Here is a 25,172-nt window from a genome sequence, read left to right on the forward strand (position 1 = left end):
ACCTTTTGAGCCATTACACAACTGTCCTCTACAGTTTCTTTCAAGGAAAGTTGCCTTCGTCATTGTGATCACTTCATTGAGGAGAATTGGTGAGCTACAAGCATTCACCTTATAAGAACCCTTCTTTCAGCTTCATAAAGACAGAATAGTTCTTCGCACCAACCCAAAGTTCCTTCCCAAACTCCTCTCTGCTTTTCATATCAAACAATCAGTGCTCTTTCCTCAACCTGATTCCACAGCAAAAAGAACTCTTCATACTCGTCAGAAGAGCATTATCGTATTAAATTGAAAGAACAAAGGAATTTCGTAAAACAAAACAACTGTTTGTTGCATTTGCTACACCTCACAAAGGCAATCCAATTTCTAAATCTGGTATTGCAAGATGGATTGTTAAATGTATTCAAACCTGCTATGCTAAAGCTAAAAGCACTTGTTCGAGGCATATGAGCTGCAGATCCTACATTTAGCAAAAGATCGCCACCTGGCGTTGGGCTCGGATGATTGCAGGTTGTTGTCTTCTTGGAAGAAGTCTTTGAAGTCACGAGATAGGTGACTCCTCCCTTGGACAATACTGCGCATGGTCATCGACTCCATCCTCAGATTTTTTTTTTCTGCCACTGGGTTCGGATGAAAGTTTTCCGCTCCGGCTAGAAAAGACTTTTTCTGCATTTTCGAAGCGAGAAACTTTAAGCAAACTTCTTTCGACATCGAATAGACTTTCGACATCACCAGCTACATTCCGGTGCGTCGACGCGGGCCGTTGAACCCATCGGCACCGTGTGGCCTACGCCTCATGGACAGAACTCCATTCAAGTGATGCCCAGTATGTCGAGCAAAATTCCCTCATAGCGACCATCACGAGGTTTGCAACCTCTGTCTCACGCCAGAGCACGACGAGTCGACCTGCACAGCCTGTGCCTCCTTCCGATCGAAGAAGACCATCCGGGATCGGAGGGCCCGTCGACACGAGATGAGGAGATCAGCACCAGCACCGGAGGCCATCTTTGAGGAGGAGATCGTCGAAGAAGACGTCTCCGAGGACGAATATCCAATCGAAGACATCTCCGAGGACGAGGCTCCACTCGGCGCAGAGGAGGACTCGCCTGATCTCCAGATTTTATTGGGGGAAGAGGATTCGGACGATTCGATTCCATCTCGACAACCCGTAAGTATATCTGCCCTTGCACGACTGACATTACCCAAACAAAAGGCAACGGTCAGCACTCCGCCCATGGGGCCCAGTCGAGACCGAAATTTACCCTCTAATGCCCACCTTCGGGCCCGGCTCCGAGGAAAGAGAATACGCCTTCTGATGCCGCGGCACCGAAGAAACACCATGTTCCAGTTACACCTCCTCCATTGGCACCAAAACATCCTTCGACACCGAAGGACTCATCGGCACCGAAAACAAAACACCCTTCGGTACCCAAAGACAAGGACACTTCGGCACCCGTACCATCGGTGCCGAAGCCTAGACCTGTACCAGACCCGAAAGCTTCGACTCCGAAACCTTCCGGTTCAAAAAACAAAGAGGGGAAACCAGTTTCCGGCGCCACAGGCCCAGCAAAACCTGTCTCCATGCCGAAACCTCTAATATTGGTACCAAAGACCCCAGATAAGACTAAACAACCTTCCGCACCGAAAACTTTGCCAAAAGACTCAGTTACTCCTACTAAGGCAAAGAACACTAGATAACCTCTTTCGGCTCCGAAAAAATCGACGCCAAAGAAGATTATAGAAGAGGAAAAACTGTTTAGACCAGATCCTAGACAAAAAAAGGTCCATATTAATCCAAAAACTGGACATGTGGAAGCAATTCCTTAAAAAAAAAAGACCAGCAGACACACCACTTACACCTGTGGTTCCTGCCAAAAAGGACTGTGCAACTTCTCTAATGAACCCTTCCTCTCCTTCACCTTCTTCCTCTCCTATTACTCCATATGTGGAACCTATAACTTCTCTTATTCAATCTGCTGCATCATCACACCACACTGACTAGGAGTATGATTTAGGTGGGGGGGGGGGAATGATGTTCCAGAGCAACATACATACCCTTTAGATGAGGATATCAACACAGAATATCCCAAAGATGATGATACATATAATTTTGCACCAAATAATGCACCAGATATCCCTGATCCTCAGTATTACCCAACAAAACCTTCCCTACAGAGGATAGTATTGGGTTTAATCATTTAGAGCTGCACTTTACCATGGGGTTCCTATGCACTCTGATGCCATTGAGGAGGATTTTTTGTTAGGCACTTTCGAACAGTCACAAAGGTCTACCCAAATATTACCAATGATCAAGGGAGTCATTAAACCTGCTCCAGAGATTTTTAAAGATCCAGTGCGGTGTAGGGTGCTAAATCCTAGAATAGAGAAAAAGTATAGGCCAGCACCAGCTGATCCAGTATACATTAAGGGTCATCTGCCATTAGACTCCTTGATAGTGTCAAATGCACGAAAAAGGGCCAATTCTCAAACTTCTGGGGGCACACCCCCGCCTGACAAAGAGTCCAAGATTATTGATGCGTCAGGGAAACGGATTGCTGCACAAGCAACAAACATATGGCGCTTAGCAAATACACAGGCTTTACTCTCACGCTACAACAGGGCTCATTACGATCAATTAGAAAAGTTAATGGAACACCTACCAGATCAAGACAAAGATCTGGCAGCAGAACTTTTACAGGAAGGCAAATTAATATCGAATGCCTCAATTAAATGCGCACTAGATGTAGCTGACACAGCATCCAGTGCAGTGAACACTAGTGTTCTTCTCAGGCATGGTTACGCATTTCGGGTTTTAAGCCAGAAGTACAAACTACCATCCTAAACCAGCCCTTTAATCGGAACCAATTGCTCTCGCCGGAAGTAGATAATACATTAGAAAAGATGAAAAAAGACACTGACACCGCTAAGTCTATGGGGGCATTACAATCCACCCAAACTAAAGGTTCTTTTCGCTGCTCCTCTTATAGAGGAGGCTCCAAGCAGACCGGCGCAGACACAACATCATCTTTTAAAACACACACGCAAACCTCCTCTAATAAAGGCTATTTTAGAGGAGGATACAGAGGCAATAACAACAAGGGAAGAGGTAGAGGTAGTAATAACAACCGCTCATCTTCCACTCCTAAACAGTGACTTCCCTCTGCCTCCCCTACAGCATTCCACTCCTGTGGGGGGCAGACTTTCACAGTTCCTACTTGTCTGGAACTCCATCACAACACAGGTGGGTAAGACAAATTATCCAACATGGCTACTGCCTAGAACTCACAGCAACCCCCCCCCAAACATACCACCCAGGCAGCGTCCAATGTCTGCAGAACACATAACTCTGCTTCAACAGGAAGTTCTAGCACTTCTACAAAAAGATGCTATTCAAGTAGTTCCCTTAGAGGAACAAGGAACAGGAGTTTACTCCCTGTATTTCCTAATTCCAAAAAAGGACGGGACATTAAGACCAATTCTCGATCTCAGGCCCCTCAACCACTACATACAATCAGATCATTTTCACATGATCACTTTACAACAGGTACTCCCATTACTACAACAGGGAGATTTTCTGTCCACACTAGACCTACAGGACGCCTACTTTCACATTCCAATACATCCTGCGCATAGGAAGTATTTAAGGTTTGTCATACAAGGACAACACTATCAGTTCAAAGTCCTTACATTCGGGGTCACAACAGCACCATGAGTGTTTACAAAGTGCTTAGCAGTGGTGGCAGCACATCTCAGAAGACAGCAAATACATGTCTTCCCTTACCTCGACGACTGGCTCATAAAAGCAAAATCGTTCAACCAGTGTGCCCAACACACAAAACAAACAATTCAAACACTGCACAACTTAGGGTTTACGATAAACTACACCAAGTCGCACTTAGAGCCTTCGCACATTCATCAATATCTAGGAGCTACTATAAACACATCTGTAGCTCTAGCGTATCCCAGTCAAGCCAGGATTCAAAGTATTCAGAACTTAGTCTCCCTTTTTCAATGCCAGCACTCTCTACAAGCCAGAGTGTTCATGAAACTAATAGGCATGATGCCGTCTTGCATCTTTATAGTTCCTCACGCAAGACTGCAAATGCGCCCACTACAAAAATGTCTAGCAAAACAGTGGAATCAGGCTCAAGGTCAGCTCACAGACCTGGTGTTGGTAGACATCCGTACATATCGCTCTCTGCAATGGTGAAACACCAAAAACTTGATAAAGGGATGGCCGTTCCTAGATCCAGTTCCACAGATAGTGCTCACGACAGATGCATCCCTCACAGGATGGGGAGCCCATCTCTTGCATTATACCACTCAAGGTCAGTGGAACAATCAACAGAAACAGTTCCACATCAACCATTTAGAGCTACTAGCAATTTTCCTAGCTCTCAAAACTTTTCAAGTACAAATCCAAAACAAAGCTGTCCTAGTCCGGACGGACAATATGACAGCCATGTATTATATACAAAAACAGAGAGGGGGGGACACACTCTGCAACTGTCCCAACTTGCACAGAACATTTGGAGATGGGCCAGCCCTCAAAACATACATCTGACAGTAGAACACCTTCCAGGGATTCACAACCAGATAGCAGATCTGTTGAGTCGCCAGTGACAACAGATTCACGAATGGGAGTTGCACCCACAAGTTCTTCAACCATTCTTTCAAATGTGGAGGCATCCACAAATAGACCTGTTTGCCACCCACAAGAACTCAAAATGCCCAACCTTCGCCGCCAGGTTTCCACACCCACGGTCGGAGGGGAATGTAATATGGATGAACTAGTCAGGCAGATTTGCGTACGCTTTTCCGCTTCTCCCACTCATTCCACTAGTAGTACGCAGGCTCAGACAACAGTCTCTCAAACTAATACTAGTGGCCCCCACATGGGCACGTCAGCCGTGGTTCACCACGCTACTAGATCTCTCTCTGGTTCCACATCAGAAATTACGGCTCACGCCATCCCTGTTAACACAGAACCATGGAGAAATTAGGCACCCAGAACCAAGCCAACTGAATTTGGCGATCTGGCTCCTGAAGTCCTAGAGTTTGGTTACATAAACTTACCACCAGACTGAATGAATATAATGAAATAAGCTAGAAGACCCACTACCAGAGCATGCTATGCTGCTAAGTGGAAACGATTTGCAATATACTGTAACAACAATCACATTGATCCTTTGGATGTTTCCATCCAAAATATCATTTGCTACCTTCTACATTTACAAAGGTCAAATTTGGCTTATTCTTCCATACACCTGCATCTAGCAGCAATTGCAGCCTATTTACAAAATAGACAACATCTATCTCTCTTTAGAGTACCTGCAATAAAAGCATTTATGGAAGGATTAAAAAGAATAATACCAGGTAGGTTACCACCTGCTCCAGTATGGAACCTAAATGTGGTCCTTACAAGACTCATGGGACCCCTTTTGAACCGTTACATAAGTGTGAATTGCAATTCCTAACATGGAAAACTGCTTTCCTTGTTGCCATCACCTCTCTCAGAAGAGTTAGTGAAATACAAACATTCACAATAGAAGAACCATTTTTTCAAATACATCCTAACAAAGTGGTTCTTAGACCCAATCCTAAATTCCTACCAAAAGTGATTACTCCTTTTCACCTAAACCAATCAGTAGCATTACCAGTGTTTTTTCAAAAACCGGACTCTGTTGCAGAAAGCTTTACATACCGTAGACATTAGAAGAGCTCTACTATATTACACAGACAGGACTAAATCCTTCAGAAAAACAAAACAACTATTTGTATCTTTCTCTCCCCCACACAAAGGCAATCCCATCTCTAAAGGAGGAATTGCTAGATGGATTGTAAAGTGTATTCAAATATGCTATCACAAAGCTAAACGTACACTAACAGTTCCTCCTAGAGCACACTCTACTTGCAAACTACGAGCCTCTATGGCTTTCTTAGGAAACATACGAAAAACAATCTGAGGATGTAGTCGATGACCATGCGCAGTATTGGCCAAGGGAGGTGTCACCTATCTCGTGACTACAAAGACTTCTTCCAAGAAGACAACAACCTGCAAACATCCGAGCCCAACACCAGGTGGCGATCTATTGCTAAATGTAGGATTCTGCAGCTCTACATGCCAAGAACAGATGCATACTGGTAAGTAGCATTTTCCTTTCTATACCTCCTAGAGCACATTCCATTCTTAAAATACAAGTGTCATTGGCCTTTTTGGGTAGCATATAGCTATAGCTGACATTTGTAAAGCAGCAACATGGTCCACACCACACACATTTACCAAACACTACTGTGTGGATGTGTTAGCACATCATCATGCCAATTTCGGGCAAGCAGTGCTAAAGACACTTTTTCAAACAGCTGCAACATCTACTGGTTAGCCACCGTTTTGGGAGAATACTACTATATAGTCCATGCAAAGCATGTGTATCTACAGCACACATGCCTCAAATGGATTGTGCTACTTAACCAGTAAGCATCTGTTCTTGGCATGTAGAGCTGTAGATTCGCATGCCCCCTCCCACCTCAATGGCAGTGGCGTTTCTAGGCTCATGGTGGCCCTGCGCAGGAAGCATAGGTAGGGGCCCGCCAAATCCCTGCCAGAGGCCACCATGCAAATATGTATGCATCCTGAGAGGATTATTATATTAAGGATATATATTGGTGTGGTGGCGCCTGGGGTTTGGTGGCCCTGTGCAGGTGCACAGCTTGCACATGCCTAAGACCGCCCCTGTCCACGGGTACCTGTAGTTGTTGCAGTTTTTCATTATTACATTACATACTCCAGGACATCTCTGTATTACACTCACTTACTCCATTCTCACACTCTTGCGGGAAAACATTTTAACAATGGAGTGGATGCCCATGCGCACTTTCACCGAAAGGAAGAGTCACCTTACCTTTTGACTGGGAAAGACTTCTTTGAAAAATAACAACTTGCAAACACTAAGACCCAACACTAGATGACAGGAGTATGCAAAGCATGTGAATCTACAGCTCTACATGCCAAGAACAGAAGCTTACTGGGTAAGTAGCATAATCCTTAGTAGTAGCATTGTGTTGGAATTTTAGAGGCCTTCTTAGGAGGTTTTCCAGAAAGTCTCACTCCTGTAGGGAAGGAGATATTTTAGAATCTTTACCTCCTTTTGCACCTCAGGACTGGTGCTCTCTGTGGACTGCTTGTCGGAGAAAGCTGGGTTACCTCCGAAGCCACGTTTCACAGTCATTCAGTATCTCAGAAATTTATTTTCAGCAGATGGGTGGAGTAGAAGCAATACATGCAGTACTTGTGAGGGTAATCAGAGCACAATATTTTCTTTCTTCTCACAAGATTAGTATGGCCTGAAAAGAGCCTTCTTTGGTGATTCATCCTTATAAAAAACACAAAAATCTTTCATCTGGACAACAAATTCCAGAGAACAAGTGCCCAAGGAACTGGAATCCAAGAAATAAAGTTTGAGAACACCCCTGATTTTGAGAAACGCTTAACAAAGCTCAGAAGTGACTTGCTTCCACACGATGTGTTACAAAAATCTGAATTATGTTACCTGTGGGGCAGTTGAGTCCGCAGAGCTGTCACCAAATTTGCCAAAGTTTTGGTATCTTAGAATAAGCTCATTGCACAACTAAGTTATAGATTTCCTTTGCCCATTTTAAAGGAAGCTGCTTTATTACTTCTATTTAATGGTTTAAATTTCTTTATTGTAATTTTATTTATAACAAACAATATTCGCTTAGTGTCCTGCAAGTGCAGGTTGCGGTGTTATATTTAGCGTAATATCCCTCTAACTCCCCCCGCCCTTCCCCAATCTTGACCCTGGCACCAGTTCAAGATAAGTGGTATAAGTGCCCCTATCTACCATGACTCGCTTCGGTATAGTGTCTCAGGTGGTTGCTGTGTTAGTTTCGGATAGGCAAAGGAGGCGTAAGTATTTAGGGCATGTGAGCTCGTGAAACTCTGTCGTCAAGAGGTTTTGGAAGAGTTTCTTGAGCTTGGGGAATGCAGATCTCTGATTCATTAGTGTGAGGGTGATTCGATTACTTCTATTTTAAAGCATTACAATGGGGTCTCTCTGCTTGCCAGGAAGAGATGGTTCAAGCATGTCATAGCAGATAGGTAAGCGCAGATTACAAAGAAAAATTACATTGAGCAGGTCAAGAAGAAAACCGGTGTAGGAAATATGTGTTCTGTCTACATCAGCTTTTCTACGCTTCAATACACTACCCAATAGGCAAGAAAAGACTGTTGTAAACAGTATGGTAGTATGGGATGAGATTACTGCTTGTTTTTCTGGACATGATTAAGTGATTACTCTGTTATCTCCATTCTAGGAGCCTACATGTTGCAGAAGCTCATTGAAGAGACGGATAAGTTTGTGGTTTTTACAGAAGACGAATCTGGTGTTAGCGAGCAGCTGTGCGGCATTGCAGCATGCCAGACCAAAGATATCTTCAACCGCAACTGGTTGATTGAGCTTGTGAACTGCCAGGTACAGTGATGGCCTTTGCCTTTGTACTTGTATGGTTGATTAACTAGAAGCTGAGGCAGGCTAAGCATGTTGGTGATTATTTTTTAACTGTCCCGGTACATTCAGGACTTTCAGAATCCCTCATAAATCTTGCATATTTATTATCTCCATTAATGAGTGTTATTGCATGGACATGAGAACACTGTTCCCCTCAATCGAAACTCTTACCTCCAACAGCTAGCGTTCTTCCCTGGAGACACCATAGTTGACTCTTACATACTGTCCCCCAAAGTCCTCTTTCTTCTACTGTCAATAACAACTACTACTTCTACACTCGTTCCTGTTGTTAGTTACTGTCCTTAGTCTTTTGCTGAGACCACTTTCATGGGCCCTCACTGCCTGCTCTTCTACACTGCCCCGTGCATCCTAAAATCTTTGACCATCCCTTAAATCCAGTGAGTGCTTGTATATTGAATGCACACCCAGCACTCTCAGAGAAGTTGTTTCCCTTCAATTGTTTTTTTGAGTCTTCGCTGTTCCTGTTAGAGAGTAAAGTTTCATTCTGACACATTTGTTCCTCTCTGTAGATGGTATTGCGTGGGGCAGAGACGGATGGCTGTGTGATTGTATCTGCTGCTAAGGCCCAGCTATTGCAGTGCCAGCATCATCCCTCCTGGTATGGTGACACGCTCAAGCAGAAGACCTCCTGGACCTGCCTGCTGGATAGCATGCAGTACTTTGCCACTACAGAAAGCAACCCTACGGAGCGAGAAGATGGTCAGCTATGGCTGGAGGTCAGTGCTCTGGCAGGTTAGGGACATAGCTTGGTTAATTCTCTGCTCCCCTTTATTAAATTATGTAGGAACGTACATCAGCTGTGGCAATTAAGTGTGATGTTCTTCAAGCCTATCATCAGTCCCATCTGAGGGCTCCATACTGCCAGCCTTTGAGATGGCCACACTATTATGAGGCTCCGGCAGCCAGAAGACACTGTCAAACATCATCCTGGAATACAAGGCTCTATCAGATGCCCTGGATCATGACTCCTCCACCTTTATTACAGTTCGGGACATTGTCTAGTAGCTGAAGGCAGCCGGGGAAACAAATTAGGAACTTGGAACGGTAAACATCAAAGGAAGGTGCTTGCCTTTCAAAATTGCAGTGTGCAGCATTAGTTGCTATAACATTGTGCAGAATCAGTGATTTAGAAGGATTATCTCTAGAAGAACCATACATGCACATACTTAAGAATACTTGTCTTGGACAGGTGTGCTCAGAGATCAACACCTAACCTAATATTTTCTTTTGAATATGGGCAAGTGGTAATGACCATGTAAAAATGGCAGAAACACACACCGGTGCATTTGTAATGTACTGTTTTTGATACCAGGGAGTAACTGCAGACAATACATTTCTTTGAACTATACCGGAGACGCCTTGATGACATTCATAACCATTTACAAGGAAGACAACAAACTGAGCCACACAGCCATATGGAGTACCTTGCGTGCGAAGTTTCATAGTCGTTGAGGAAGTATTCCCTTTTACAGCTATAGCCTACACTTTGGCATCCAAAATCCGGTGATGTTGCTTCAGCCATTATCAGTGATGTATATGCTTATGTCATGTTGAAAAGCAAGAGCGTCCCACGAATAAGCCACAAAGGTGGTGAAGAAGTGTACTAGTGGTGCCAGGCTTCTTGTTTTTTAGCAATACCAATCACACAGATATAAACAGAACGTTTTATGCAACTCAATTCACTGGACATAGGCCAACCATTATGGAGATTTTATCTAGAAACAAGTTATACCAATATAGCACACAGGTTACTTGTATTCAGTCTAAGCTAGAGAAAAAACAGGAAAATTGTTTTGGAAAAATATATAATTTGTGTATTTATTCAAGAATACAAAATTATCACAATAGTAACAAATAGTTAAAAAAAATACGTGCAGTATATTGTACATTTAATTAAAAACATAAAATCACAATGATAAACAAAACCAATTTATACAATGTGGGTTAAAAAATATTCGCAAGAACAGGGGTCGACGCGGCGTTTCGGTTAAGGAGAAACAATTAACAACCTTCTTCAGGACCAAGTTCTAGAAGGAAACAAACAATTACTTTTTTGTGTTTACAGATTTTTGCAGACAAAGCATTTTACCAGAAACATTTCCTGTTGACTAATACTATACGACATTTTATAACTATTAAGTGGTTGGCGCTAGTCAAAAAGTGTTTATTAGTAACTTTTATTGGTATTGTCAAAATACATCACCTTCTATCAAGGGCACCGTTAGTGAATACCAGCATTTGTATTATCGGGAAGCATTTACGACAGTGACATCACCAAATACGTGATGTCTAACAGAGATTTAAATTACCTGTATTGTATTACTGGCTTCCAGATATATCCTAGAGGACCAGGGGCCCGGTTGTGGAATCCGGGTAAGAACTGTATGTTCTTAGTGCTTTTGATATAGCATGTGCAGTACTAATGTCTGAAAATAATAATAGTAATAGGATATAAATCAATATGCTGTATGCTCTGATTATCTTGGCATTTGTAATATTCATGACAGGCATCTACCTTATGCTTGTATTGGGAAGGCTCACGCTCTGGTAGTAGGAGCCACCGATATTGGTTTTCTGTTTGGCTGTAAATCAATACACATCTATTACCATATTGTACTCAAAGGAGTGATTCCCAACTATCCTGGAGAGTTCTATTGTACGCACTTACCCAGGTTTTAATGACTGGCAAAGAACTAGTTACTTACCTGTACACTATGGTTCTCCAGTATTATCTTTCATAGATTCACATGCTTGTATCTTCCCCGTCGTCATGGTGGGAGTCTCCCGGTAAATAATAATCATAGCAGTAGAAGAAAAAACTTCCTGAAACCATAGAGTAGAGAAACCAGAGGGTAACCTCTCCTCCTCATTATGTGGCCCAAACTACAGCCAATCAGCAACCAGCCCCAGCCTACACCATTCCCAGCAGAGCCACCATACTTCAGATTTCCTACCGCCCAAGAGTGAGCTATACAGGAAAACCAGAGATAAAAGGCGGTCTACCTAAAGGAAACGGGGAGGCGGGCGGGCGCATGTGAATCTATGAAAGATAATACTGGAGAACCATAGTGTACAGGTAAGTAACTAGTTCTTTCTCCAGTATTCAATCTTTCATAGATTCACATGCTTGTATCAGATTAGATAGCAGTTCCTGTAGTTAGAGCGTTTCTAGGCTAGACCCCTTTCCTATCTCGGGGCTGTGTGCCATAAATTGCTTCTATTAAAAAGAACTTTTCACAATACCAAGGCATGATCAATTAAACATTGTCATCATAATTATTTGCGTAAAGAGAAAAGCATATTATACAGTAAAAAGAATTTTGCAGAATACAATACATAAACATGTACCTTATTTAAAGAGATGTCGCAGGACTGCCTGTCCCACTGCTGCATCTGCTTTCCATTCCGTGTCCAGACAGTAATGCTTGGTGAATGTATGAGCAGTCGACCAGGTTGCTGCTCTACATATGTCTGAAAGGGGTACTCCTGCTAGCAATGCAGAAGACGTCGCCATTTTCCGTGTATCATGGGCTCGGACTTTCCTGTCGAGAGGTCTTCCTGCTTTCTCATGACAGAAGCAAATAGCGGAAGCAATCCATCTGGATATGGAGGAACGTGAAAGGGCCAGCCCTTTTCTGACCCCTGAGTAAGCAACAAACAGTTGGTTTGATTTGCGAAAGCTTTTTGTCTTTTCAATGTAAAATTTTAGGCATCTGCCAATATCCAAAGTATGCAGAGCTTTTTCAGCCGCTGTGGATGGATTCTTAAAATATGTAGGCAGGATGACAGGTTCATTCAGATGAAAATAAGAGGGTATTTTAGGCACAAATTTAGGGTTAGTTCTTAGCATCACCTTATCCGGCCTGAATTGAATGAAGGGGTCCAATATAGAAAAAGCTTGTATCTCGCTCACTCTTCTGGCTGACGTGAGCGCCAACAGCAAAGCCACTTTCCATGACAAGAATTGCAATTCTGATTTGTGTATGGGCTCGAAGGGAGCTTTCATCAGCTGCGACAAAACTGTGTTAAGCTGCCATGAAGGTGGAGGATGCTTGACAGGAGGAAACTTCCTGAACAGCCCTTTCAAGAATTCCTTGATTAGTCTGTTAGACCACAAGGAAGGGCATCCTGGTGATCTTCTATACCTGGAAATTGCAGCTAGATGGACTTTTATAGATGAGTGCGCCAGTCCTGATCTGGCTAAATGCAGTAAATAAGGAAGGATTTGCTCAGCCGAGGACGTTAAGGGATGCAGTGTATTAGCCACGCACCAACTACAGAATCGCTTCCATTTTGCCACATATGTCCTGTTGGTAGACAGCGCCACAGAACTTTGCAGTATTTCACGACATTCTGGGGTGATATCTAGGGACTGGAATTCGTGCTCAAAAGGTTCCAAGCAGACAATCTTAGCGAGGTCAGTTGCGGATGAAGTACTTGGCCTCTGTTCATGGAAATCAGATCTCTGGTTATCGGGAGCTGTATTCTCGGTTCTACCGACAACTGCAGAAGCTCTGTATACCAAAACTGCCTCGGCCATGCCGGGGCTATCAGTATTATCTGGCAAGGTTCTGCTCTCATTTTCCTCAGTAGTCTGGGAATCAAGGGAAAGGGAGGGAAGGCATAGGCAAACATCCCTGTCCATCGGAGGTGAAGAGCGTTCCCCCTCGAATCCTGCTGAGGGAACCTGCTGGCATATTGACTGCATTTTTTGTTGCTCTGAGTTGCAAACAAGTCCAGACCTGGTTTGCCCCACACTTTGAAAATCCGATTCAGCTAGATCTGGCTGATTTCCCATTCGTGGCAAATGTCGGATGACCTGCTTAACAGATCCGCTTTTGTGTTATCTACTCCCGGAACATGTTCCACTTGCAGCGTTATTTTTTGACACAATAGCCATTTCCAGATTCTTTGTGCCAGAATCGACAAGGGTTTTGATCTCGTTCCACCCTGTTTGCGCAGGTAAAACATTGTTGTTGTGCTGTCTGTCCGCACTAAAACCGATGAACCTTGGATCCTGGGAAGGAAAGCCTGGAGGCCCAGGAAGACTGCTTCCAATTCCAAGAGATTGATGTGACGTTTCGCCTCTTGAGGAGACCAAAGGCCTTGAATTTCCAGGTCTTGTAGATGAGCCCCCCAACCTCGCAATGAAGCGTCTGACGTCATGACGTAGCTTGGTGATTGTGGTTCGAATGTGAGGCCCTTTGTTAGGTTGCTCCTGATACCCCACCATGACATTGCCCGCTTGATCTGACTTGTTATGACCAGCTTGTCGTCGAAGGAACCCAGGGCTTGGACCCATTGCTTGTCCAGGGCTTCCTGTAACGGTCTCATTTGTAAACGGCAGTTGGGGGATCAGCGGAATGCAAGAGGACATCATTCCCAGTAATGATTTGAATATCCTGATGGAAGTGAACTTTTTTGCTGCTAGGGATGCAGTCAGATTCAAGATTTTCGTTACCCTTTCCTCTGAAGGGTAAGCCTTCAATTCTTGTGTTTTCAAGATTGCTCCTAAGAACTGTAGAGCACAAGTCGGAACAAAGGATGATTTTTCTTTGTTTATCCGAAGACCTAGTCTTTGGAAGAGATCCGTGCACTTCCGTAGAGATCTCCACGTTGCTTGGAACGATGGTCCTTTTACTAACCAGTCGTCCCAAGTATGGGAACACCTGTAGACCTTGCTGCCTTAAGTGCGCCGCTATAGGGGCCATGCATTTCGTGAAAACTCTGGGGGCGGACTTCAGTCCGAAAGGTAAAACTCTGAACTGGTAATGGCGCCCCGCCACCATGAATCGTAGATATTTTTTGTGCTTTTTGTGTATCGGAATGTGGAAGTATGCCTCCAGCAGGTCTAGAGAGACCATGTAGTCTCCTTTGCGAAGCAGTAGCAGAATTTCCTGCAAGGATAGCATACGGAAAGAAATCTTTTTTATGTGTGTGTTCAGATCTCTGAGGTCCAGCACCTGTCTCCATTTTGATGACTTCTTTTTCCTTATAAGGAAGAAGTGTGAATAAAAACCTGTTCCCCGCTGGTTTGGTGGTACTTCCTCTATCGCTCCTTTCAGAATGAGTGATAAGACCTCTGCTTTGAGAGCCGTTAGGTGTTGATGAACTCTGCAGAGGGGTGGACGATTTGGAGGTTTTTGCGAGAATTCCAGGGTGTGACCCTGTGTAATAATGTCCAATACCCATCTGTCCGATGTTATGGACTGCCAATGCGGGAGAAACTGAGAGAGGTAGTGGAGCTGGTCGATCTGAAGCGGTAATGGAGGCGCCTGCGGAACATCACTGTCTGCGACCAGAGTCTTGCTTCCCTCTGGCTGCGGACTTTCTCCTTCCTTGTTATTGGAAGGAAGTGTTTGAGGACCGATATTGCTGGTTGGAGGAGTACTGACGGTAATCCTGCTGGTTATAAGGTTGGTACCGATTAGATTGATAAGAGGAACGTTGTTGTTGAAAGTGTCCTCTGGATCCTCGGCAGCGAAAGGACTGATAACGGCCTTGTTGCAATGATCCCAAGGATCTAGCAGTGTCGGTATCTGCTTTTATTCCCTGTAACGCCTCATCAATCTGTTTGCCAAAGAGGCTTTCTCCATCAAATGGCATATCCAATATCTTAGACTGGACTTCCGGTCGAAAAGACGTAGCCTTGAGCCATCCCTGTCTCCGTAGGGTTACCGCCCCGGCCATTTGGCGAAAGGCTATAGACGATATGTCCATTGCCACATCTATGGACTCCGACGCTGCTCTGGCTCCATCTTGAAGAATGGTAGTTGCCTCCTCTTTCTTGTCCTCCGGAAGGTGCGACAGGAAAGGCGCGATGTCCGACCACATCTGTCTATTGAACCGGCTCAGCAGAGCCATTGCGTTGGTAGCTTTGATGGAAGCCGCTGCCATTACCGCAAAGCGTTTACCTATGCCATCCATCTTCTTGCCCTCCTTATCGGGGGGCGCCACGCATGTGGCCATCGGGTTCTTGGAGCGCTTCTGGGCTGCTTGAGTCACCACCGAGTCTGGACGAGGATGACCAATAAGACATGCTGGAGCCTTCTCTACAGCACAATACTTCTTGTCCAGCCTGGGTATGGATGCTGGGACTGAGGCTGGATTCTTCATCAATTTGAGTCCTTCCTCCCAGATATGCTCAATGATCGGAATAGCTCTTACCGACTTCCTGGAGGACTCCTTAAAGTCGTAAAGGAAACAATCGTTTTCCTTGACTGGCATAGAAAGCTTGAACCTTTTAGCCGCTTTCTCCATCAGGTCATGAAAGCTGGCTATATCATCTGGTGGAGAACTTGATTGAGGCAAGGGTGACGCCGGGGACGTTGGAGCAATATACTGGTTCCATTCGTCTCCCACTTCCTCATCCTGAGAAATTTCTCCTTCTTCCTCCTCATGATCAGACTCATTCAGGTCATCACGAATCGTAATTACGTTTTGAACCTCCTTCCGAGGAGGGGGAGGAGGTTGAGTTATAGGCGTCTCTTTAACAGGTTGAGAGCCTTTCTCAGAGGCCGCAGAAGCATTATCTTCTGGAAAGCGACGATAATAGCTATCTATCATACTCCTTAGGTCCGATATTAAAGAGATTGGCACCGACATTGCCTCATCTCGCGCAGGCGTATCCACTTCCTCCTCATCATCATAGTGATAGGCCTGGTGAAAAGACTCATATCTCATCTGGCCCTTGACCGGCCGGTCTGTAAAGGCAAAGTCCTCCTGTTGATCTTCCTCATCAGTGTCCTGATGCTTAATATGGAGCTGCGAAGGACTGTACGCCGCTCCATAGGATCCTTCCTCCTCTGATTCCTGGCCATCCAGAATGGTGGAGGGCAGCAGAGGTGATATCTTTGGCGTGGAAAATTCTCCTTTTCTGCTCGTCAACACCCCCGTCGACGGAGCAATCCTTTTAACAGAAATGTAAGTTGACGTTATTTTCGTTGGAGATGACATCTTCAATGATTTACTCGCCGTCGACGGGATCGTCGACGGGGTCGTCGACGGGATGCTCGTCGACGAAGATCTCGCCGTCGACGAAGACTTAACACTCACCGTCGACGGAGTCGTCGTTGTCATCGTCGTCCACGAAGCTGTCGACGTCGAGATTGTCGTTGTCGTCGTCGTCGACGGACTGGTCCTCGTCGTCGACGGAACGGTCGTCGCCGCCGTCGTCGACGGAATGGTCTTCGCCGCCGTCGTCGACGGTCTCGTCGTCGATCTGACTGGATTTTTAACAGATTTCGTCGACGGAAGCGACGACGGAGCCTTCTTTTCTGAGGAAGGCTTGAGAGGAGTTGGAGGGAGTGAAGTAGAAGGTTCACCTTCCTTAGATTTTCCTGCTTTTTGCCTCACATCTCCCTTTTCCTCAGAGGACCCTCTTAACTTCTTAGAGGTGTGTCCCTTGGCCTCTCCTTCAGATTCAGAGTCATGAACCTTCCTTTTCTGAAGCCATAATAGGAGGCGTCCTTCCCTATCCCTCAGAGTCTTGGGAGGGAAGTTCTGGCAGTACTTGCAGTCCTTAGGGATATGCTTGGGGTACAGGCAGTACAAGCATTCCTTGTGAGCATCCGCAGAAAAAAGTCTGGCCTTGCCACAGGATCTGCAAGCTCTGAAAAGACTCTTCTTAGAGCTTTCAGACATCATGACTGAAGTAATTCTAACAAGAAAAGATAGTACCTGATTCCAACTGACATAGGTCAAAAGTTCAGTGAAGAGAGAGAAAACTGAGCAGAGCTCAGGGAGACTCCTTCTCACACGAAGGCGGTTAGAAATCTGAGGTATGGTGGCTCTGCTGGGAATGGTGTAGGCTGGGGCTGGTTGCTGATTGGCTGTAGTTTGGGCCACATAATGAGGAGGAGAGGTTACCCTCTGGTTTCTCTACTCTATGGTTTCAGGCAGTTTTTTCTTCTACTGCTATGATTATTATTTACCGGGAGACTCCCACCATGATGACGGGGAAGATACAAGCATGTGAATCTATGAAAGATTGAATACTGGAGAAATTGATAATTCACGAGCTTTTCAATTGGCTTGTGTTGCGGTTAGGCGTTCATGTAATGGCGGGGGTTCTCCTGCCACTGTTGGTGTAAAAGGAGGAAGTTTTATAAAATTTGATACTTGTTTATGAATTATTAATTATAGTTTAACATAGGGTATCTGATATATACCTCTTTACTTAAATATATACACGCATTCATGGTGCATTGCTTGTAGCGTATTATTAATGTCAAGCCTACAGGTAATTCCATCTTCCTGTTGAGGCACAGTGTTGGTGCATTTGCACCAGTTAGTATAAAGCACGATTTCTCAGATTTTTTGAGGGTTTCCTCTCTGTCTAAGATCTATTTTGTCAACCTCAAATCTACCTTTAATATTGTTCGAGGTTATAGCATTGTCACATCGATGTCTATACTGAATGGTTCTTTTGGCGTATATTGTTAATACAAGCATTACGGGTTTCTTTACTGTTATATTAAGTATAGCTACTTAAAGTAATTCATGGCTAATGCACTTTAACTAAGTTAATGTTCTGGGGTGCGTAACGAGTCTTGTAGCTTGTAGGTTACCAAAAGCGAGTAGGTTTACCAAAAGCGAGTCTTGTAGCTTGTGGGTTACCAAAAGCGAGTAGGTTACAAAAGGCGAGGCTCTATTAAGCGCAATGCGGGTCAAGTAAGAGAGGGGCCGGTCGTGCTTGGCTTACCTAGAAGTTAAAATTCGGCCTCCCTGCTCCTACTCCGTCAGCGTCTCATGGATTCTGCAAAAGTTGAAAGTTTAGAGTGGACGCGGGTTGGGGCCTTTTTATGGTACAACGCTACTGATTGGGCGAACAAACATGCACTCGCTGATTGGTTGAATAGAAGTCACCTAACAGCTCGTTTGTTTACAAACAGGCATGTATGGCGCGCTAAACAGCGTCATTGCCACTGTGTAACCAGCTTAACACATGGGGTATTTTATCGTTTTTTAAGGTGTTTTGCGATAATTCGGGATAATAAACGATGAGGAACTGCATGTGTTCGGAGCACGATTATAATATGTGAATAGAATTTTTTTTTTTATATGTTCTCACGTATCGGGATAGAAACTATAAGTCATCTAATGATTATGTACCACTCACATGGTGTGGTTATATCTATCAAAAGTTGTGTAGAGCACTAAGGGGCGTCATTGCTGGATAATAAGCTAGTAATATGCCAGTGCTGCTGGAAGTAAATACTAGAGTATTATTAGTTGATTTGGCATGATTCATCCAGGGGGTGACACACTCAAGTGACTCCTAAATAAAGTGCCTTTAAATATATATCGAGGGCTATGGATATTAATGTATAATTATTTGTAATCTTTGGATCATATAATGCATATATATACACCTATATTATCGAAACCTAATTATAAGTATCGATACCTTATCTTAACTTGGTTGTTCCTTATCACTACTGCTCCATTATTTAAAATATATTTTCCCAATCTTCTCTACTATTGAGTCCGATGCGAACGCTATTACACTTGGACATATAGAATTGTTTGCGTCTTTTTCTTTTTTGGGTCAGGTTTCCACCTCTTGTACTAAGACTAACATGCTCTAAACAACACCAGCGAAGGTCACTAATCTCGTGCTTTGCTGTCTTCCAGTGTTCAGTTAGAGGGGCCCCTATCTTGTTGGTACGAAGGGCTGATCTGTGCTCGTTCAGTCGTATACGGACCTCTCTAGAGGTTTCACCAATGTAAATAAGTTTACAGGGGCAACTGATCAGGTAAATTACATTACTTGTCCGGCAATTCATGAAGCTGGTCGGTTTGATTACTACATCTTTGATGGTGATGGTGTTCCCTCGGATGATATCTTTACAGTTACTGCAACCTGAACACGGGAAAGTGCCCGTTGGCATTGGTGCATTATCAATACAGGGCTGGTTGACTCTTTTAGTTTCCCTGTATGTATGTACTAAACTATTTCGGATTGTCCGATTCCTCCTGTAGGAGAACATAGGTTTGGGCAGTCTATTGTGATGTTTATCATTAACTAGATGCCAATTTCTGTTTATGATATTTTTGAGTTTGTTGCTAATTGGGTTATAATTGGTAACAAAGATTATGGGCTGTGCAGTAAGCGCTTTCTTCTCTTTGGGCAGAAATAAATTATCGCGATTGTAATATTTAGCGCGCTTGTAAGAGTGCCTTATTAATCGTTTAGGATATCCGCGTTCTAAAAATTTAGTTATCAGAACACTGGCATGTTTTTTCAAAGTCCTGAGATGTGGTACAATTTCTCTTAAGTCTCAGAAATTGACCAAATGGGATATTGTTTACTTGACTGGGAGGATGGTTACTTTTGTGATGAAGCATAGTATTTCTGTCAGTCGGTTTTGTAAAAAGTTCTACGTTTAGGGTCCCATTAGTGTGTTTGATAATAAGGTCAAGAAATTCACAACTGTTGTTGTCTATGTGGGAGGTGAACTTGGGATTATTGTCACCAAGATTCAGCCATATGATGAACTCTCTTAGTGTCTCTATAGGGCCTGTCCAGATGAAAAAGACGTTGTCTATGTAACGAGACCACAGCGAGATGTTTTCATAGAACGGTGATACTGTATTGTAGATATGGTATTCTTCGAAGTTTGATACATACAAACAGGCCAGACTAGGGGCATAGGTGGCCCCCATGTTGGTCCCCTTTGTCTGTCTAAACAGTTGTTTGTTGAATAGGAACAGATTGTTTTTCAATACCAAAGAGATGCAGTCTATAATGAACTGCTCATGAGCTGTATGGTCCCTATCTTCGTTGTTTAGCATGGAAGTGATAACTTCAATTGTTGCATTCTGGGGTATATTAGTATATAATGCTTCTATGTCTAGCGTGACAAGAAACTGAGAATGGGGATCAAAAGCTAGACCTTCTATTTTCTGGATAATGTCCGTTGTATCCTTAATGTACGCCTTTTGGGTGGTAACAAGGGGTTGCAGAAAAACATCTGCGTATTTACTGAGTGGTTCCGTAAGGGACCCAATGCTGGAGACAATGGGCCTCATTGGGGGGTTCAGTATGTCCTTATGGACTTTCGGAAGTCCATAAAGGGCTGGGATAATGGGATCCTTATTATAGAGGAAAGAATATTCCTCTTCGCAGATTATATTGTCATCTCTAGCCTGTTTCAAGAGAGTAACAATGGATAGTTTCAAGGATGTCCATTCATCCATGTGTGCTATCATGTAATGTTCCTTATTCTCTAGTAAGCTCAGCATTCTATTGTTATAATCGGGGGTGTCCATCACCACGATGCCACCCCCCTTGTCTGCCGGTTTGATGGTTAGTTCGATGTTATTCTGTAGTGTCTGTAATGCTAATGCCTCATCTTTACTAAGGTTGTGACTAATCCAGTGTTTGTGTTTCAGTAGATCGTCCACGCTCTTGTCTACGCTTCGCTCAAAGGCTTCTATGTCTTTGGGAATCATATTAATACTGGGAGTCCAAACGGACTAGTTTTTGAGGCCTGATTTATTGTGGCTGGGCTGCTTTTCTTTTCCCGCAAAAACATGGCTAACCTAATTTTCCTAAAAAAACTTTGGAGATCTCTCTCCAAAGAGTATCTGTCAATGTTGGATGAAACTGCGTATCCTAAGCCTTTTTCTAACAGGGTAATTTGTTGGTTGGTTAGTGTATGTTTAGAAAGGTTAATAATAGGTGCTTTGTTTATGGCTAACTAGTCCCAATGTTTCTGGCTCCGTGTGTTTGGACGTCGTAGGAATTGGGGTGTCGCATTGTAATTCCCTCGTCCTATGCCTCTCCCTTTCGGGGGACCAAAATTTTGTTGGCGCTGTTCCAAAAAAGGAAGACTAGTGGAGTTGGACGTATTTGGTGTTTCTCTGTCTTTCGTATTTCTACTGTCATTCTGTTGATCTCCCTCCGAGTCGGAACTCGTATACGAGGTATCAAAAAACCTTACTTTTTTCTGAAAGGTACGTGGTTGATTCAGCCATGGTCTGCGTTGTGGATGATTCTCCCTGCTTCTCTCATAAAAGTCTTTCTGTAGGTATGGATAGACATATTCGGGATTGTAATTCGAAATGTCTTTGCGTAGTTTGTTACTTTTCTTATTTGCTAAGTAATCAGTATAACTAGAGATATCCTTCTCTATTTCTTCTAGTTTTTGCTTTGCTTCTAGAAGTGCTGTACTATTATTTAGTTTGGTTTCCATGTCTTCTATTTCTTTACGCTCCACCACTAATACCTCATGAGCAGTCTCTATAATAAGGAGGATCCAATCGCGACTACAGCGATTTGCCACCATGTCCAATTCTCTAAGAATTTTCTATTATTTATGAAGATGCCGGGTTCATTTACTACTTGAAGGCCTTTGGGAATTACTCCTTTCTTACAATATTCTACTAGGAATTCCGCATGTAGTTCGGCCCTGACTACCTTCTTTTTTAGGTTCAGCTAACCAGCTGGGTATAAATCATAAAAAAGTAAAGGAGGGCTGGTTGACTCTTTTAGTTTCCCTGTATGTATGTACTAAACTATTTCGGATTGTCCGATTCCTCCTGTAGGAGAACATAGGTTTGGGCAGTCTATTGTGATGTTTATCATTAACTAGATGCCAATTTCTTTTTATGATATTTTTGAGTTTGTTGCTAATTGGGTTATAATTGGTAATTAAATGTACAATATACTGCACGTATTTTTTTTAACTATTTGTTACTATTGTGATAATTTTGTATTCTTGAATAAATACACAAATGATATATTCTTCCAAAACAATTTTCCTGTTTTTTCTCTAGCTTAGACTGAATACAAGTAACCTGTGTGCTATATTGGTATAACTTGTTTCTTGATAAAATCTCCATAATGGTTGGCCTATGTCCAGTGAATTGAGTTGCATAAAACGTTCTGTTTATATCTGTGTGATTGGTATTGCTAAAAAATAAGAAGCCTGGCACCACTAGTACACTTCTTCACCACCTTTGTGGCTTATTCGTGGGACGCTCTTGCTTTTCAATATTACTCCCCTGTCCCAAACTTGACAGAGAAGGGGGCCTCCTTTACTTTTTTTATGCTTTTGTCATGTCAGGGCGTTCTGTCCCTCCAGGAACGTTCGTTGGTTGACTGACTAAGGAAGAAATTTACGGCAATACATTTTGCTTGCTATCCACTTACTTAGTAGCATTTATGCTAGCTCTAGCTACACTTTTAAGATGTTCTTGGCTAATGCAGCATGTTTTCTTTTTTTATTTGAACACGTGCAATAGCTAAGCTGAGTCAACCCTACCATGGTGTCTATATGGGCAAACAAAAACCCTCCTTACTACTATAGTAGTCAGACCCACCCATTTTTAGGTCGAGGACCTAAAGGCTGCGTTTGCGCAGTCTCCGGTCAGAGATTTAATGTTTTTTAGACAGGGCTTGAACCTGCCTCTCTCCTTCATCTCTCCTCTATTGGCTGGCTTCCTAAACGGAGGCCAGCCATTGGAGGAGAGGGGCATCACTCCAATCAAGCCCCGTCCCTTTCGGATTCAGGGGCGTGTTTTTGGCGTTCATTTCACCTTTGACGTCATCCGTCACTCAGAAACCAAAAACACGCCCCCGAATCCGAAAATTTTCGGATGTTTGCAGTTGCAGCCGCCATTTCTTTTTTTGAACCGTTTGCCGTTTTTCTTGTTTTTACTACTTGCTCATCAAAAACACCCCTTTTGTTTCACATAAGAGTGTGGTGCCTCAAAGCAGGAGAGCGACAGTGCCTCCCTGTCTCTAACGATCGCAGCTCCAATTCTTCAGGGAGGCGCTGCTGGGATGGAATCGATCTTCCCAAGGAGGAAGGTAGGAAAGGTCCTGCGGCGATCAGAGGGTGACCGGATTGATGTCTTTGAAGCAGTGAGCTGTCACCGCGGTGAAGCGCTGTCCGCTGCTCTGCTCCTCTGGAGTCAAGGTGGTATCTCTGCCTGCTACCGAGGGCGGTGCTCGGTGACGTGCGAGCCCCCCTTCCCGCTCACAGAGGTACCGAGCAGGCCTGGCCATGGAAACGCCATAGGTGCAACGCCAGGGATGTACTGGGACAAAGGACGGCCAGCCCTCCCTTTTATACTGAACAAAGTTATAACGCGTTATTTGTTGGAATTCTGATCCAAAATAATGCACTTTTTTAAATCCACCGCAGAGATTTTATTGTAACTTCCTGATGGTGTTGTGACTCACAATAAATGGATTCTTTATTGACTAATTACAGTCCCGTTCCTCACTCGCATGTAAACATTTAAATATCATGTGAATGGCTGCTTGGAGACTTGACGCTTCGATCCCTAAACGTTCCTGCTCGTAGCCCTAGCAATGGAGGAAACCTGCAGGGGGTCCTAGATTCCTACCCCAGAGGGGTATCTCTGCCACTGAACAATCGCCATCTTGGTTCTGCATCACGCCTAATGCACTATCCTTCCTGCCTTGCTGTGATTCTTTCACCCCCGTTTTTCGGACTTTCATTTGCACTGTTAATGTTCTAAACTATATATTCTTTGCTATCTGTATATTCTGTCTTGTCCTTCTCCCATTCTGATTCCACAACGTTCTACACACGTCCCCTGTTCTTCTCACCACCTTTTTTTGCCAAATGGAAGGTTATGCTCACATGACCCCTATTATCTCCAGCGTGTTTGTGATATGCACTACTGGAAATGTCATCAATAGTTATCCATCCATCCATGTTAAAGGGACATATTCTGTTGTGTAGAATACTTTGAAGCGCTCACTATGTGACATATAATGGAACTGGTTCGCAGCGACATAAAGTGATTAGCAGAGGATCACATCATCTGGTAAAGCGGGGTAGCCGGGATTAGAATCCCTGTTTGGCTGCAGGGGACCCTCCCTGGTATTACTTCTCCCGTGTTTAGATTTCTAGGCAGACAGCAGAGGCGCAGCTCCAGCGACCCCCACTCATGTAAGTGCTGGGCGAGTGGCCAGGAAGGGCCCCTGGGAGGCTGGGGTGGGAGGGGTGCGGTCTTTCCTCCAAGGGCTGCTAGCGGAGAGGCAGATGCTGCCAAGTCTGGGTACAAAAGGGCCGGAGCTATCCACTTGTCAGAAAGGCATCTCCGCACGGCCAGAGCTCTGTGCTGGAGCAATGGTGGTACGGAGCGATCAGTTTGGGGGTGTGACCCCGGCCCCCTCCCCCGTGCAGCGTGTGGGGTGGGTGCATTGTCTGGGAGTGTTTTGCAACAGGACGGCCCCAGACCTGCGTGGAGTGCAGTGTCTCAATCACTGGTTTAGCAAATGTCACAGACCCTCTTGCAGGCTAGGAAATTGCCCCCCACGCCGCAGGTTATGTGGCAACATGTAGCCATACTTAGGGTACAGAGGGCTCCTTAGCATCCCTGGGCCGTGGTGACACCGCTCCTACTGCACTATTGCCAGCTTTGCCCTTGGTTTCAGTGTGTTTGAGGAAGCGGCTGCCCGTCCCAGTGCTGTGTGGGAAGCTGTGTCTGCAGGGATGTGACCTCAGTGCTGTGTGGAGAGTAGTGTCCATGGTGCTGTGACCTCACCTCAGTGCTGTGTGGAGATTAGTGTCCGTGGTGCTGTGACCTCAGTGCTGTGTGGGGGTTCAGTGTGTTTAAGGGTTGCCCTCCCTTTACTGTTTG

At 44.2% G+C, this 25,172-nt stretch overlaps 1 protein-coding gene across 1 annotated transcript in view; it reads left to right on the forward strand.

Annotated features, from left to right (window-relative positions):
- Positions 1 to 25,172, forward strand: part of BLTP2 (bridge-like lipid transfer protein family member 2) — a 604,102-nt gene that overhangs the window by 366,312 nt on the left and 212,618 nt on the right. Inside the window, exons 25-26 of the mRNA XM_086955158.1 lie at positions 8,332 to 8,489; positions 9,056 to 9,262. Of these exons, the coding sequence (XP_086811284.1) occupies positions 8,332 to 8,489; positions 9,056 to 9,262 (365 nt within the window). The remainder of the gene's footprint in view (positions 1 to 8,331; positions 8,490 to 9,055; positions 9,263 to 25,172) is intronic.

The sequence above is a fragment of the Lissotriton vulgaris genome, chromosome 2_1, assembly GCF_964263255.1.
Source record: "Lissotriton vulgaris chromosome 2_1, aLisVul1.2, whole genome shotgun sequence".
NCBI lineage: Eukaryota > Metazoa > Chordata > Amphibia > Caudata > Salamandridae > Lissotriton > Lissotriton vulgaris.